This window comes from Halichoerus grypus, chromosome 6, assembly GCF_964656455.1.
Source record: "Halichoerus grypus chromosome 6, mHalGry1.hap1.1, whole genome shotgun sequence".
NCBI lineage: Eukaryota > Metazoa > Chordata > Mammalia > Carnivora > Phocidae > Halichoerus > Halichoerus grypus.
In genome coordinates this window covers 28,265,556-28,283,077 of record NC_135717.1, presented here as the reverse complement: position 1 = coordinate 28,283,077, position 17,522 = coordinate 28,265,556, and the positions used below count along the sequence as shown (strand labels likewise).

At 51.8% G+C, this 17,522-nt stretch overlaps 1 protein-coding gene across 5 annotated transcripts in view; it reads left to right on the top strand.

The window, feature by feature from the left end:
* The window catches only part of ABCC1 (ATP binding cassette subfamily C member 1 (ABCC1 blood group)), a 129,348-nt gene that overhangs the window by 37,668 nt on the left and 74,158 nt on the right, over positions 1-17,522 (top strand). For all 5 annotated transcript variants that reach the window (XR_013448886.1, XR_004924547.2, XR_013448885.1 and 2 more), the window contains exons 2-5: positions 67-243; positions 2,702-2,827; positions 7,179-7,316; positions 8,519-8,644. Coding sequence is in view for 2 of the 5 variants with exons in the window: in XM_036115484.2 (XP_035971377.1) it covers positions 67-243; positions 2,702-2,827; positions 7,179-7,316; positions 8,519-8,644 (567 nt within the window). In the remaining 3 variants the exon portion in view is untranslated. The remainder of the gene's footprint in view (positions 1-66; positions 244-2,701; positions 2,828-7,178; positions 7,317-8,518; positions 8,645-17,522) is intronic.

The window sequence follows — 17,522 nt, the reverse complement described above, 5'->3', positions numbered from 1 at the left end:
TCTCCACACAGACGCCTGTCCCTCCTTGGTGCGACCCCTTGACCCTGTATCTGTTTCTGTCCTCAGGCGTGGGACGTCACGTGGAACACCAGCAACCCCGACTTCACCAAGTGCTTTCAGAACACGTTCCTCGTGTGGGTGCCTTGTTCTTACCTCTGGGTCTGCTTTCCCTTCTACTTCCTCTATCTCTCACGCCATGACCGGGGCTACATTCAGATGACCTATCTCAACAAAACCAAAACTGTAAGTCACTTAGGATTTCCTCGTGGTGGGGGAGGCGGGGTGTGCTTGGGTTCGGGACCGGTGGTTGGTGAAGACCGACATGTTTCTTCTACCCCCCTGAGTTGCTTTTTCTAGAAGGCAGACGTGACATCGTGGTTGAAGGCTGAGGCTCTGGTTTTAGACGTGGGTGCAGATGCGGGCTGTGCCTCTTCCTAGCTGTATGACCTTGAACAGATGTTCTGACCTCCCTGAGCCCTTGATTCCCCATCATTACAGTGAGCATGCGAGGCTCGACCTTGAGAGGTTATCAGGAGATAATCAGGAGGTCTTCCTACCTGGCCCGAGGCTATCCTTTTTATTTCCCCAAAAAAAAAAAAAAAAAAAAGTTTTTACCTTGAAACAATTTCAAACTGTGGAACAGTGACAAGGAGGATCCCAGGAAATCCCCCCAGCGCTGAATACCTGTTACTCACCAAGTTCTAACATTTTGCCACACTTTTTTATGATTGGCTCTTCCTCTCTCCGTACACACATGATCTATTTTTTCTGAATCATTTGAGAACCGGTAGCATCCGTGTTATCTTTACTCGTTGGTTCTTCCAGCGCGTCTTTTCTCAAAACAGGGTCATTCTCTTACGTAATGACAGTATAGTTACTAAATTCAGGCAATTTAATGTGGACACAATACTTTTTTAAAAATCTGTCCATATTTCAATTTTGTCACTTGTCCCAATCCTGTCCTTTCTAGAACTACTCCCCCAATCCCATTCAAGATCCAGTCTAGACTCATGCATTGCTTTTATTTTTCATTTTTTAAAAAGATTTTGTTTATTTATTTATTTGAGAGAGAGAGAGAGAGTGAATCTGAAGCAGACTTCATGCCGCGTGTGGAGCCCAACGCGGGGCTCCATCTCACTACCCTGAGATCATGACCTGAGCCTGAACCAAGAGTCAGACTCTTAACCCGACGGAGCCACGCGGGTGCCCCTCATGTGGTGTCTTTAGTCCTGGTGTCTCTTGGGAGACTTTAATCTGGAAGAACACCTCACCTTCCTTTGACACTGACGGATTGGAAGAACGGGGACCAGTTGTTCGGAAGGGAGTTGCTCAGCTCGAGCCTGCATGATGTGTCCTCATGGTGTGGGTGACGCATGTCCAGCTGGAAAACCACGGAGGGGGTGTCCCTCGGGGGTATTACACCTAGGGTCATGTGGTGTTCATCCCCCCCGGATTGAGGGGGTTCATTCTGATCGCTAGTCAAAGTGTTGCCTGGTATGTCCACCATACAGGCACCATGTCTCCCCTTCAAGAATAAGCTTTCTCAGGGAAGGCATGTGGAGAGCAGTTGCATGTCACACTCCTCATTCTACTCGCTCTTCTCCACTTAGCAAGTATCTCACTTCATTTTTAAAGCCATGTTTCCCAAGACTTAGTTCCCCCCAAACAGGAGAACTCGAGTGTTTTTACTGAAGCTTTGCCCTCAGTACCCCCATCCAAACATGTCTCGTTCATGCCACACCAAATGCTATCCATTTCCCTATGCTATCCAGATTTAATGTCTTCCTCTCAGACCTTTGGGAGCACTTTGTACTTTTTTGGGGGGAGCAACATCTCCCTTTAAAATGTAAAACAGATTTTACAAAGAAACAAACAAACAAAAAGCCTTGCTCAGAAAGCCTCCAGTAGCTTTTCACCATGGGGAATAAAATCCTCACCCACTGTGGCCCAGCCTGATCTGGTCCCAGGCTCCTCCTCAGCTCTTTACCGTACGCATCGCTCCTTCTACAGCAACCATAAACCTGTCACACATGTTCCCTACCCCAGGGCCTTTGCACTTCCTGTTCCTTGGAACTGAATTGTTCTTTCCCTCAAATATCCACATTTGGCTCCTTACCTGTATGTCACCTGATTGCAAGGGCCCTCCCTGACCATCCTGTGTTACCGGTTTTCTTTTTCCTCCTGTCACTTATCACTCTCTGGCATTATCTATTTTTCAGTTTGTTTCTTGCCCATTTTGTCCCCCACTAGAATGTCCGCTCCACAAAGGCAGGGACTTTTGTCTGTTTCGTTCACTGTTGTATCCTTGGCACTTTGAAAAGAATGTGGCCATTAGTAGGTACCCAGTGAATGTTGTTGAATGAATGCTTACTGTGTGAGGTGCCTTATACAAGTGTCCAGTGTAGCAGATGGAGGTAAGCTGTAGACCGAGCTCTTGAATTTTCCGGGGATGGGAAGACCAGGGACTGACCAAACAGTCATGCCCTGGGTGCATGATTACAGGCTAGCATGTGATGGTCCAGAGGGTGGCTCCCCCTACCTAGGCCTTGTCCATGCTCCAGAGGCTATGTGCTGTATCTAAGGACCGCAGCTGATAGTTGAGGGATTGGCTGGTCCCTCCAAGGCTGAGCTTTTTGCAGGGGTCTGCTGGGGGAAGTTCCAGTGCCATCTCTTGTAAGACATATATGTCCTTTTCTTCCAGGCCTTGGGATTTTTGCTGTGGATCGTCTGCTGGGCAGACCTCTTCTACTCTTTCTGGGAAAGAAGTTGGGGCAAATTCCTGGCCCCAGTGTTTCTGGTCAGCCCAACCCTCTTGGGCATCACCATGGTAAGTGGGAGCTAGCTATCCGCCAGGCACCGTGGAGGCCAAAATTAGTGGCCAGCGTGTAGAAATGAGAACATCTCACAATAAAAATCCAAAACTCTGGCTTTTCTTGAAAAATTCAAAGATGGCAACCCCAGCCTCATAGTCTTCTGGAGCAACAATCAGCCAGAGCTGAGAGATGAGTACAGCCTTTAAAGGGGGCATGTGCCATGCACTTGGCTGCAGTCTTCCCTGTGCCCTGTTGCCCTCCTTTGCCCCTGAGGCTGATGGTGGGCACCACCTTTGTTGTCCCGGCTGTGTTCTGTTCTCGTACTGGCTGGCTCAGCCGTTTATGTTAAAGTCTGGGACCTAAAGGCCTCTTGAGCTTTCAGCCTCTGGCTGAAGGGCTGGGATGCCAAGCTGAATAGGAAACTATCCTGCCCGACAGGGGTCCATTATTGTGTGGGAAACACAGCCAGGGTAACAGCTTTCTTACAGCTTAAGTCCTTAATGTGTGCCTGGCACCATTCTTGGTGATTTACATGTCTTGAAATTAGAAATTAGAATTCATCTATTCTCAGAACAACCTTGTGCCCCTCTGGCAGGGGAGGGGACTAGGGCATAGAGGCATCCTCAGGGTCATGGAGCTAATACAAAGCTGAGCGGGGGGTGGTCGCTGCAGAGGCCGTGGTTTTAGCGCCCGCGTGCCACAGTGATGTGCTCTGAATTAAGGGCCCTTCCTGCATGTGCACCCCATACCTTGGTTCTCGGAGAAGCCTGGAAAGTTCTCAGCGAGCCTAGCCCTTGCATGTTGGAGAATGAGGAGGGAAGTGGGTTCGGGGCAGGATGTTTTGAGCTGGGAGAGCAGTGTGTCCAAGGAAGGGTTAGAGGCTGGGGATGAAGGAGTGGTCATCTGTGGAGTAGGAATGTGGAGTGGGGCTTCAGGGGGTGGACAGCAGAGGTGACAGAAGATGGGAAAGGAAAGGCAAGTTGGAATCAGATTTTGGAGGGCTGTGGATCTTTTTTTTTTTTTTTTTTTAAGATTTTATTTGAGAGAGAGAGAGAGAGAGAACGTAAGCAGGGGGAGTGGGAGAGGGAGAAGCAGGCTCCCTGCTGAGCAAGGAGCCCGATGTGGGGCTCGATCCCAAGGCTCTGGGATCATGACCTGAGCCAAAGGCAACTGCTTAACCAACTGAGCTGTCCAGGCGTCCTGTGGGCCATGAATCTTTATTATACTTGTTAACAGTCCTGATCCCTTTACATATTAACTCATTTGGGGATTTTTGCTCATTATCCCTATGTTCATAGATAAGCACGTTGAGACACAGAGAAATGAAGGAACTGATCCAAGGTCACACAGCCAGTAAGTGGCAGAACCGGCTTCACACCCCAGGGTCTGCTCCACTGTTTGTGGGGTTCTTTGCCAAAACCTGGCTCTCCCTGTGGGCTTTGTTCACCTCTGTGTCCCCATAGCCGGGCACCATGCCTTGCATGTAATAAGCACTCCATAAATGTGTCAAGGGAGTTGGCAAATGAAGAGCTTGATTTTGCTGGCCTGAAATTTGGGCAAGAAGGTGTAAAGGTGGACTGGGTTTGGCTGGAGTGGCTCGTGGTTCCTAAATTTTCCCTGTTCCTGGTCTTCTGATTCTTCATTCATGAGTATGTCTGTGATGCTGGGGACACGGGTGTGATGGGCTGAGGGTCACCGGGCTTTATGCCATTTGAGGCTCTGAGCTAGCTAAGAGGTGAACTGGCCTGTGAGAGCCTCAGTGTCTCTCTTCCCCTGTGGGCTCCATGACGGAGTGAAGGATCGGCCCTGCTGTTCGTGCTACAGTGACATTCTCTCTACACCCCCGGGGGCAGGGGTATACAGGCACCAGGGCTATGGGATGAGAGCAGCCAGCAGATTGCCAGGAATTGGAGATAAGATAGACACGGTTCCTGCCCTCACGGAGCATATGTCCAGTTGTGCAAACAAATACTCAACGAACGATTCCCCCAAAAGGCACAAAGTGTTTGCTCTTGTGCAGAGTGCCATGGGGTGAAGTTTGGCGAATGTTTTTGGTCTGGGGGCTAAGGAAGAAGGGGTGATGGAGCTGAGGCTAAACGATGAGCACGATGTTAAAAAGTTGAAGAGGCTGGGGGCAGAGGACTGTCCAATTGGAGAGAATAGCACGTACAAAAGTCCTGGGGTCAGAGGGAGAAATGGGGGGGGGTGGCCTGTGTGGCTGAGGGAGTAAGGAGGGTAGCGGGGACGGCAAGAAGGGCAGAGGCCTGACCCCGTAGGACCTTGAGCTTCAGGGTGAGTGGGTTTTGTTTTGTTTTGTTTTGCATTCCCAAACGTGGGTTCTAAAACTTTTTCTGTGCCACGGGCCCCTTTCTCCTTTGCCAGTCAGGTCTGAGGATCATGCTCCTAACATAAATACAAAGGATCGCAAAGGAAACCCAGCATACACACATGTATGAAGATTTTGTGATGACATCCGTGTTTTTACTTGAGGTGTAATTTAGATATGGTAAAATTCACTTTTTTTAAAAAAGAAGATAAGTTCATGAGTTGTGATAAACCCACACTGTCATGTAACTACCAGCTCCACAGTTGAGATCCAGAACAGTCCCATCCCCCTAAAAAGTTCCCTCGTGCTGCCCCCGCTTTGTGGTCAGCCCCTCCCTCCACACCCCCATCCCCTGGCAACCGTGGGTGTGTTTTCTGTCCCTATCACTTTGCCTTTTCCAGAATGTCACGTGAATGGCACCGTGCTGGCTGGGGCTGTTTGAGGCTAACTTCTCAGACCTGCAGTTCAGCCGCCTTGTGTGTGTCCAGAGATGTTTTGTTTGTTTGTTTTTAAGTTGCTCTGTGGGTTTGATGGCATGGTTTCACCACACAGTGTTTATCCATTGTTCAGGCGCAGGGCCCTGGGTTTGGAAAACCAACTGTATTTAAACACAGTTAGCAAAAGATTAAAAAAAACAAGGGAAAAATATATGTGCACTTCAAATCGATATCTACCAGTGGATAGGAATGCTTCTGAATTTCCAAGTTGTGATGAGCGTACGTGATCGTGGGAGACATCTTCACCTATATATTTTCAGATACAATTTCTAATGGTGACAGGGCCCCAGGTACCACTGATGCTGTGCAGTTTATTGCCTTCACTCAGTGACCGGTGGTGCTGATTTGAGCGAAAGCGAAGATGTAATTGTTCTCCCGTCCAAGTTCACGGACCTCTGGGTTCTAGCCACAGCCTGTCCTTGGACCCCAGGTTAAAACAGGGAGACGTTTGGAGCAAGGGTGTGGCATGCCTGGCTCTGTGTATTGAAAAGCCGACTGTAGCCTCTGAGTGGAGAACAGATTGTATTATTGGGGCAAGAGGGGAAGCTGGGAGGCCAGTGGGGGGCCCATGGGGTCACGCAGTGCGAGGGGAGGGGGCTGGGGCCAGGGGGAGTGGTGGGTAAACTGAGGATCAGTCCTGGTGGCAGGGCCAGTGAGAGCTGCTGATGGATTAAATGTGCAGAGTGAGGGAGATAGGGGTCCCCCCCAAGGAGGATGGATGAGGGCAGACGGGTGGATATGCTTCTGGGGAGTAAGGGCAGGTACCGTGGGTGACCTTTAGCTCCTCAGAAGTCTGGCTCATGACCGGCTTTGGGGATGGGCCTCGGGAGGCCAGCTCTGCTTGTCCGGGGAGTGACCGTGACCTTTCTCCTTCTTTGTCTTTCTTTCTCCTCCTTCTCGCTTATTTTCTCTCCCTGATCGTTAAGTCATGTGTGAAATGGAGTGAGAGCCTCAGGTATCAGGAATAAAAGAAAATCCCAGCCTCCCCCACCCACCGTCATTCTAATAAAGTTCCCTGTAGATGAGATGTATAAATGTAGGCAGATGACAGAACCTTCATCTCCTTATGAAAGACCAGTCTTCACTGTTGCCCAGAGGAGAATATAATTAGTCTCTGTCAGGGCTGGGAGTACCTGTAAATGAAGGGTCGGTCCACTGCCTGTTTTTGTAAATAAAGTTTTATTGGCACTCAGCGATGCCCATTCATTCAGGAAAAAGTGTGCCTCTCTCTCTTGTAAACTGAGTTTCCCTCCGGCTCTGCCATCCTGTCCCACATCTATACACAGTCTCCTTAAATTCCCACCACTTCCATGTTACATGCTGTAGTTAGAGGCATCGGAGGCTCAGAGGAGGTCAGTGACTTGTCCAGGGTCACCCAGCAAGGCAAGAGCAGGGCTGGCACTGGAGCTGGGTCCTCCCCAGGCTGTTTTTTGGCACCACTAAGCTGAGGGCAGCCCTACTCCAGGCCTAACATCTGCCAGGACTGTGGGGGCCTGGGGCCTGGTCTTCTGACAAATCCTGTTGTATGCTTCTCTCTCGCAGCTGCTTGCTACCTTTTTGATTCAGCTCGAGAGAAGGAAGGGAGTCCAGTCCTCGGGGATCATGCTCACTTTCTGGCTTATAGCCCTACTGTGTGCCCTTGCCATCTTGCGATCCAAAATCATGACTGCCTTAAAAGAGGTAAGTGGTGGCCTTATTCCACATCTTCCTGCAGCGGCCCCTTGGCAGGGATGCTTGTTCCTTCCAGCTTACGTCGCCATGGGAACCAGAGGATGGGTGCTACCCGGGCCCAGCTTCTTAACCAGGGATTTCCCTAGCTCATCCAGCCTTTGTTCTAGAACCTTCTTTCCTCAGGGCCCCACTTAGTTATGTAGCTTCAGGGGCCCAGGGATGGGAGCCACAGGCAAATGCACATCACCCTCTGAGCCTCTGTCGGTAGTAAACAGCAAGGCAATTCAGCTCTAGTTACCATCAGTCTGGAACAGAGCTGAGTGGGGAGTGGTGTTTGCAGAGCGGCTGTCCCCTCTGTGGGGCCCGATACCTGTCCCCGTGTTACCTCGGTGCCATCAGCCGCCACTCTGGCTAAGAAGTGGTTCACATTGGCTACCATACACCGCTCCCAGGAAATCGGAGGAGCGTGCTTTTTTAGACGCTACCCTGCTGTTCTCTGCCACCTTCAAGCCAGTCGGTATCTTGAGCATTTATTGAGTACCTGTGGTGTTCAGTACAGGCGGTCTTTGTACTCAGGGCAGCTGACCTGTATTGAGGTCATGTTTCCAAGGTGCCAGGCAGGGACGAAGTATTTTTTTTTTTTTCCATGAGTAATCCTATTGACGGCTCACGATTATTCCGATGGGGTTTCTGAGCCTCAGCACTAATTAACATTTTGGGCCCAAGACGTCTTTGTTGTAAGGGGCTGTCCTGACCTTTGTAGGATGTTTGGGGGGTGGGGGTGGCATCCGAGGCCTCCACCCACTGGGTGTCAGGAGCGGTGCCCAAGTCAGGGTGAACAGAAATGTCTCTAGATACTACCGGGTGTTCCCTGGGAGGCAACATCGCCCCCGACTGAGAACTGCTGATCCGTTTATAGAAACTGAAATGCAGAAAGGTTGAGTGAGCTGGCAACATCGGGGGCCGGTACAAAGAGACAGGCCTTGAATGTGGGCCTGCTTCACTCCCACGCCCGAGCCTCCCTTCACCACGTGGGCCACCCTCACGGGGTATCGGGGACCACACCGTGATGTAACTGCCTCTCTCCTGTTGGGGGAGGTGGCTCAGGGCAGGAGAGCTTGTTTCTGGGTCTGCAGCCCGCTCCCCTACCCCGGCCTCTGCAGGCTGCTTTCAGAAAGTGATCTTCTCTTCCTTCCTCCGCTCACGTTTAGGATGCTGAAATCGACGTGTTTCGCGATGTCACTTTCTACATTTACTTTTCCCTCGTGCTGATGCAGCTCGTGCTGTCCTGTTTCTCGGACCGACCACCCCTGTTCTCTGAAACCATCCACGACCCCGTAAGTGTGATCAGAGACATGTGTGTGTGTGTGCACGCGCACGTGAGAAAAATATTGCACTGTGCAAGCTCCCGTGGGTTAGACATCTGTGCCAATATCGTCCATCTGGGATCTCATTCCATTTCCCCAAAGGCCCAGAGAGAGGTTGTATCATCATCCCACTCTACAGATGGAAAAATAGAGGCCTAGCTTTGGCTAGGGGGACTTAAGGAGGGAATTGAATTTATAATTGTAAACTGCTGTGTCTTGCAGGCATGTAGGTTTTCTCATTTGATTGCCATAGTGATTTTAGAACATGTGAGCAAACATTTAAAAGTTAGGAAATTTCCCATAAATTCTAACTATGCAGGTTTTCTAGAAAAACGAGAAGTTCTGGCAGTGTTCGGACCATTATCCCCCACAGCTGCGGTTTGACCTCAGCTGGGGCGCCTGGCCCTACTTTACTGCAATCCCCACCACTCCCTCTTGCATTATATAGTCTTGCTTCTTTTACGGTCTGTGCCTGGCCCCTGGGGGATTTGAGTTGGAGACCCTTGGTTTGTTCTGTCTGTTGGAGACACATGGAAATTCTGTATGTACCCGTGGATATGAGTGGGTGGGGTGGAGAAACAGCCAGTCTTCCTGCTGATGGAATAAAGGGGGACATAGTCCTTCACCACGGCTGCCTCCGTTCTTCCCCTCTGTTTCCCTCTCTTCCTTCCTCCTTCCCCGTCTCCCTCCTCCTCCCCCTTCTTCCCTCCCTCTTTCCATCCGGTGCCACGTACCAGGCCCCGATCTGGGCACAGGACTGTGGCAGTGAATAAAGCAGTTCTTGTCCACCATGGGGGTGGGTGGGAGAGGGGCGGATGAACAGTAACCCAGGAGCCAAGTATTATCAGTCAGGTGGCAGTAAATCCTGAGGAGGAGAAGAAAGCCTGGAAAGGAAATTGATATGTTGGTTGAAGGTCATGGGTAGTTTCGAAGTGATAGGAGCCATCAGGGAAGGCCTCCCTCATGAAACTTCACTGGAGCGAGGGAGCGAGCTGAGCAGATACCCAGGGGAAGAGGGGTCCAGGCAGAGGGCTGGCAAGTAGTGCAAAGGCCCTGGGGAAGGAGCTGCAGTGAAATGTCAGGGGAGCCGTAGGAAAGGCCAGTGTGGCTGGAACAGCGAGAGGCCAGAGACGGCTAAGACACGGCATCTCACATGTGGGGACAGTTGCCTGTGTTCGCCTGAGCCATTGGGTTTTATTCTGAGTGGGAGGGGAAGCTTTGGAGCATTTATTTGACGCTTTGTTTGTGGTTAGTCAGCTGTTAACTGGGGAAATTGCAGCAGGGGCAGTTTTCAGCTGCTGTGGTTCTGTTGGGTTTGGCCTGCGCCTCAGCAAAAGGCCGAGGCTGCCTTTGTGGGTGGTGAAGGCACCTGTGGGGAATTGGCATGGAGGAGGTTGACACTTGCCAACGTGTTTGTTCGAAACCAGTGTCTTGGTGTGCATTCTGAGAGGCTCCAATCTTGGACTTCCCTGCTCAAGGAGGAACGGTGTTGGAGAAATTTGCAGTGTGTGTGTGTGTGTGTGTGTGTGTGTGTGCGCGCGCGTGCGCATGCGCATGTATGTTTGTGCACATAGGTGTGTGTGCAGGTTTTTGTATGTGTGCACGTGCATATGTTTTTGGTCACATGTTTGCACGAAAATGTGTCTGTGTGTGCATATGTGCATTCGTGTGTTCTTGTGTTCTTGTGCGTGTGTATGTGTTTGCGTGTGTATAAAGTTCACAAGGGCAGCAACCATGCCGGGGACACCCATGGGATCCCAGCTCACGCCTGGCATGGAGGAAGGGCTCAGATGTCTATGGCTTGGGGTCTCCTGTGCCTCAGTGTTTGTGTACATGGCCGTGGCGTGTCCCCATTAGGAAACATGTATTAAATGTCAGCCTGTGCTTTCAAGCTGGAGAGCGCACGCCGAACAAGTCAGACCCACCCGAGGGACGGCGGACCCTGGGTTGCTCTGAGGGTCAGCTGAGCCTGAGAGAAGCTGGCAGGGCGGCCTGGAGCTCGACTGGCTCCTCAGGTTCCCTGTAAGACCTGGAAAGCCACCCTCCACGGGGGACGGTCTCAGGGTCTCCTCTATGGGGGAGGGAGTTTCTGATTTCTGGTTCCCTCTGGGGATTTGGATAAAGTTCCTTTAGCTTCTTGCCCGGGTGGGCTCGCAGAGCTGGCTTCTTCGTCCTGTTGTGTTTTCTGTGTTCCCAGCAGCTGGGGCCTGGGGCCTGCTCTGCCACGCCCAGGGCCTGGGACACCCTGACTCTTGTGCCCAGCCATTCTTTTTTTCATGAGGAACCTAAGCTTAGAGAAGATGGTCGGCCTGTTAGACCCTAACTTACACCCTGAATCTGATGGTGGAAGCAACAGGGTGTCACGGAAGAGGAGCCTCCGGTTGGGGTTGGGTAGACCCCGGGGCTCCCTTTAGCCCTTCAGTAGACATTCGTTAAGCATCTGTTGGATACTGTGCTTGGTTCTGGGGACACAGCAGGGTGTGAAGTCGATGTGGTTCGTGCCTCACTACAGTTATCTATGACTCCGTGACAAACCACCTTGAATTTGGTTCCAAGAAACAGTAGTTTATTATTAGGTTTCATAGTCCTGGGCGTTGCCCGGGCCAGCTGGGCGGCTCCCCCGTGGGGTCTCTCCGACAGTAGCCACCCTCGCTCCCGTGTCTGGTGGTTAGTGCCGGCCCCTGGCCTGAGCCTCCGATGGACTTGACAGTCCATGTCTTGGTGGCTTGGGTGACGTCACGGTGGGGCTGCTCGTGTCTGAGAGCGAGTGTTCCTAGACAGCCAGGTGGAAGCTGTGTCACCGCTTATGACCCAGTCCCAGACATCCCGTAGTGTCACTCCTGCCACTCTCTCAGTGGAGGCCATCCCGAAAGTCGGCCTGGGTTCGGCGGGTGGGGACACAGCCCCCACCTCTAGATGGGGGAGAGGTCAGGTCTCGTCCTAAGAAGAGCTTGTGGGATGGCACATGATGTCTGGCCGTCTTTGGACAGTGCAGTCTACGGGGTACCCTCAGGAAGCTTGTGGCCTTGCAGGGAACAGCCATCGAATGGGCGAGCGGACAAACAGCCGTGTAACTCCAGTCGCGATGAAGCCTGGGAAGCCTGAGAATCAGGGTCTAGGACTTAGATTTGTGACCTCAGGCAAGTCCCTCCTCCTTCCAGGACCTCAGTGCCCCCTTCTTGAAAATGGGTTGAGGCCCCTTTGGAGGCTCCATTTGGCGCAGCCCCTTCCCACTGGGATCTGAGGCCTGTGATCAGGGGAGGGACACACTGTTAGGTGCTTTCTCTGCCTGTCTCCCCTTCATCCTCAGGGCTTGCATCACACTGGAGCCCCAGAGATGCAGAGAGCCTAGCCCCAGCTGCTCTCCTGAGGTCAGAGCTGCGGTCATACGTTGCTTGTCCTCGGAGGGAGCGGTCAGCCATGCCCCCGGGGTGGCCCGGCCTGCGCGGGAGCCGGCCGCACTGGGCTTCTCCGGGCTCTGTCTTGCTGAGTCACTGAAGCCGGTGTCCTCCCCAGCTGGCCCTGTGCCCTTTGCATGACTCAGACGTCTGTTCTGGCCTTGGTTTTTTGGTGGGGCTGCTCACCTCTCTCCTCCAGGCCCTGGGCTGCCTGGAATCTGGGAGTGGCTGACCAAGCCTCACGGGGCTCTCTTGAGGTTCCTGTCTGGCCCCCGCCTGTGATCCTTCCACTTGCTGGTCCCAAGCCTCCTGCTTAGGGTGGGGCGGGTGCAGGAGGGTGTTTCCATTTGCACTTGGAGGTGTCAAGGGCTAATGTGGTCCTAGCATAGACTTCTCAAAGTGGGGTCTTCAGACCAGCTGCATCAGCATTCCCCAGGTGCTGTTAGAAATCCAGAGTCTTAGGCCGGTTGAGCCCTGCTGGGTCAGAGTCTCGTTTTAACAAGATCCACGGGTGGTTCACGGTTGAAAAGCATTGGTTTAGCACATTCAGGAAAATTGCTCAGTTCATTTGGCGTAAGAAGTATTTTTAGCCCTGTCCATAAATATGGAATATATTTCCCCCCCAATATATTGCTGTGAGCATGTCAAACTCACAGAAAAGTTGAAAGAATGTCACAATGAATACCCATCTACTCACCAGTCCGATTTCACAGTTAACATTTTGCTAACCTTGCTTGATCACGTATCTGGCCGACCAGCCGACCAACCGACCAGCCAGCCTACTAGCCGACCGGCTAATTTTTTTTTTTGGTATCTGAAACTTACTTTGAAATCCTTAGAATCCTTCCCCCAAACACTTCACCGTGCAAACCATGAGCTAGAGTTCCATATCTGTTTAACAGTTCTGATTTTCTTTCTTTCTTTTTTTTTTTTAAAGATTTTATTTATTTATTTGAGAGAGAGAGAGAAAGCACATGAGAGGGGGGAGGGTCAGAGGGAGAAGCAGACTCCCCGCCGAGCAGGGAGCCCGATGCGGGACTCGATCCCGGGACTCCGGGATCATGACCTGAGCCGAAGGCAGTCGCTTAACCAACTGAGCCACCCAGGCGCCCCAACAGTTCTGATTTTCTTAAAGCAGAATTTACATAGTGAAATGCCTGAATCTGAGGTTACCGTTTGATGTTTGCTGACAGACGAGTTACCCAAGGCCCTGTTGAGATCTAGAACATTACCAGGACCCCCAGAAAGTTCCCTGCTGCCCCTCCTGGTCAGTCTGTGCCCCGCACAGCCCAGAGGCAGCCACGGAGCTTGGACTGTTTATGAAAGCGTCGTAAACTCTGTGTTGAAGGCTTTTCTCCTTTATGCTGTTGGTCGTTAGTAATTCGGTGTGGGGTGGGGACGGGTGGTGCTCGGTGCTCAGCCAGACTGTGAGGACCGAAATGAACAAACCTGACCATTGAGGAGAGGCCTGTGTCCAAGAAATGAGAGGCCGTTGGCCAGGCCAATAAGGCTGCGCGGGAAGGTGCTCCTGGCAGAGGACCGATCATGTGCAGAGATCCAGCCGTATAAAGGAACTTGTGGGTGTTTGGGAACTGCATGGTCTGCTTGGCTGGGTTGCATGGGCCAAGGAGCCGAGCATGCAAAATCACGGGTAGGATTGTGTGTCACCATGAGGACTTGCGATCTTGACCCGATGGAAGATTCTCAGCGTGGGGAGTGACACGCTCAGGTTGGAGGTGTTTTGGAGGACCCGCCTTCCCCCCCACCCCCCCCGGCTGAAAGGAGGAGGGTGCGTGGGACACAGAGAGGTTGGTGACACAGCCATTCCAGTGGCGCAGGCGGGTCAGGAGGGAGGCTGAGCCATACAGTGACCCTCTGCGGTGTTGTGGGTTTTTTTGTTTTTGTTTTTTAACTTAGTCCTTTCGAAGCATCTCGATGAGGCAGGACTGTGAGTCTCCCCTCATTGTACAGATGCAAGTATGGAGGGCCAGAGTGGTGGAGGGTCTTGCCTAAGATCAAAAGCCCTTCTCCTGGGTTAGCACAGCTGAGTGTGCATCACCTGGGAGGCCTGGTAAACCACCGACCGCTGAGCCCCACCCCCAGAGGCTCTGCATCAGTAGGTCTTGGTGGGACCCAAGCCTTTGCTTCTCTAACCACTTCCCAGGCACCCTGGCTGCTGATGATGGGGGGCCACATCGGAGCACCCCCGCCCTAAGCTGTGTTACTGTATCACACACCCCCTTACTGCAGGACGTGAAGGCAGTGCAGAGTGGGAGTTTGCCAGCAGGAAACCAAAAAAAAAACAAAAAACTAGAAATCAACACCAGAAGAGAGGTGCGGGGACCCTGAGAATGTGTGACAAGAAGGCCAGAGTGCCAAAGGACCCAGACAAGGTCCCCAAACTGCCCGGTGTGAGCTCATGAATGACCCATCCTTAAAGAACCAGTGCTTGGGACTGTTGTACCAAATCGGTTTAAGCCGCATGGTTTCTGGCCAAATTGGCCAGTGCCAGATACAGATGCCAAGGAATGTAGCTTTCTCTCTGTGTTGCCTATATCAGACGTTCTTCTCCCCCTGCCCTTCCTCCAGGGCTTGTCTGAATTTTTCTCCTTTCTGAGTGACTGGGGGCCCCGTTATTAAGTCTCCTCCTTCCTGGGACGGGAGTTACTCTGCTCCAGCCTCAGTGGCTGGGAGGCCCCGAGCTGGCAGCTTCGAGAATGTTCTGCTTGGTTTCGGTTGAATGGGATGCCTTCTGGGTTCTCATCCAGCACCCGTGCCCTTCGTTTTTCTTCTTTAGTTATCAGTTCTCGACTACTTCAGAATTCGAGTTGTCTGTGATCATATAAGGCCTTCTTCGATGTCACATAGGGACTTCCAGAAACCAGCTCTCCAACTTAGAGATTTCCTTCTCTGTGCTGGTGACGCGGGCCGTCTCTCGGCGTGATGTGGCTTCTCGTAATCTGAAAATCCCTGTTTGGACGCCAAGGAGGGAGGAGGCGAATTGGACAAAGCTCTTGGAGCGTGCAAATTAGAAACTGTGAAATGTTCTTGTTAATAAGGCGATCTCGTTGCGTTTGCCGGGAGAATTTTCTTGCAGCAGCTGGGATTTTTCCTGGCCAGAGTAAGGATTAATCTTTTCCCTCTGGGCTGTCGTTTCTTAGGGTCTCAGGGGGTACGACTCCATTTGTATCCAGGGGGGTGGGAAGGGAATGAATTTGCCTTCGATTCCGCAGTCGGAATTGGTTGCTTCGTTCCTGCCCGTGGCTGGAGTTGCCGGATTTTGAGAGAATGCCAGGATTTGGGGACCTCTCCTGTGTGCATGCGCCTAGCACCCTGCTGTCTGCACCCCGTCTCCTTGCAAATGAGGAAGAAATGTACCACGTGTGGGTGGATGAATTTGGACACCGCCCTGCCTCCTTCAGGCTGACGCAGCCCGTCACAGGCATAGGGCTTGGGGGTCTTGTTGAGCTGGACACGGGCTGCAGCTCAGCCCCCACCTGCCCCTCTGCTGGGCATCTCTGTGCAAGGTCTGTAACTCGCACAGCGATGCTCCATGTCGATGCCAAGACTGAGAGAAGACCGGGTTTGGAGGCAAAAGGCCGTCATTGAAGCTCTGGTTTCTGCCTTAGTGACCCCCGTTTCAGGGTGTTGTGAGCTCTGATGTGAGCGGAGCTTAGCCAGCTTTCTCTGTAAAGAGCCAGACAGTAAATGTTTCCGGCTTTGTGGACCCCGTACGTAGCTTGTGTTGCAACTACTCACCTCAGCCATCGTGGCTCAAAAGCAGACAGTATGTAAAAGTAGACGGTATGTAAATGAGCAGGCATCACTGTGTGCCAGTCACACCTTATTGACAAGCCGCCAGCCTGTGGGCCTTTCTTTGCCAACCCTTGTGTAAAGCACCTGGGACGGTGCTCGGTGTGTCGTGGGGTTGCGAGAAATGGAAGACGTTATTATTCTGTTTCGGATTTTGGTATTAATACCATTAATACCGTTTCTTCCAGCTTTCACTCTGTGCCAGGTATTATTCTAAGGAATCTTATAACATGCTTCATCTCGTTTAATCTCCGCACCAGGTAACTTGGCCAAGGTCCCACAGCTGGTAAGTGGCAGGACTGGGATTCAGAGCCTCCCTCTGATCTCCTTGCTGTTTGCTGCCTCACGCATAAGCAGGCCCCCGGCCCCCAGCCTTCTCCGGCACCTTCATTTTTCTTCTTTGTTGTGACTCTCCCATTGATACTTAGATGTTTATTCACATCGGTTTGCTAATTGTCCATCTCCCCCTTCCCCGGTGGGAAGCGGTATCAGGTGGGGACCTCGCCTTCTTGTCTCGTGCATAGCTCTGTCCCCAGCCCTTAGCTACCTCCTGGCACCTAAGCAGGCCCTCCCTAAATATTTGCTCAAGAAATAAATGAGTCATTGTCAGCTGTGCCCCACCCCCTTCCGCTTCCCCTTCCCCACTGGGACCCCACCTTTTCACACTGGGGTGGAATTGGGCTATAGTTGAGGTGCATTTGAGGTTGACCTGATAACCCACCCACCACCAGCCTCCAGAGCAAATGCCCCCGCCTCCCCCTCGAATAATGTTGCCACCCTGGGTTGAGAAAGTTCCAGCTTACAACACAGTCCTGCGGACTCATTTCATTTGTCCCTCCTCATAGTCGTGTGAGGTAGGCTGAGCAGCCTGACACACCGCTCCCATCTCCCAGATTCGAAAACCAAGGCTTTGAGGTGGAGTGACTTGCCCAGGTCATTCAGTGAGAAAATGGTATCCCTGGGATTTGAACCCTGGCTCCAAAGTCTGAACTTACCTGCTTCAGGTTGGTCTGGAACACAGGTCTTTGAGGCAAACAGCGTCTGATTTCCTTATTAAAAATCTCCTGAGGCCAGGGCCCCAGCCTAGAGGCACTGATTTAAGCTGGTCTGGGGTGGGACCCTGGCCCACCCGTGTTCAACGAGCTCCCCAGGTTGGACTCTGGTGCAGGCAGGGCTGGGAACCTCCTGACACCCCCCTGTGGCCCCAGAGTGGAGCCCAGCGGTTCTGGGCCCAGGATGCGTGTTTGCGTCACTGGGGAAGCTTTTCGTTTAGCTTTTTATGATGGAAGCTTCCCCATGTGTACAGAAGTAGCAGCGTATAATAGACTGCCACAGACTCTTTCTTTACCCTGCCCCCTGCTGTGTAAACACTTCAGTACATATCTCTGAAAGATAGGGATTTAAACATATTCAGTAACTTTTTATTTTGAAACAACTTGACTTACCAAAGGTTGCAGAAATAGTAGAATTCCTGTCTGCCCTTCACCCAGCTCTCCCCAGTGAGAATATCTGAAAGATAAGGATTTTAAACAGTACAACAATGACACCAGTCTCTGGCCTAAAAGCATTCATAATAATCCTTGGGTATCTCCCAAGTGTTCCAATAATCCACTGTGGTTGCAAAATGGCGCATTGTC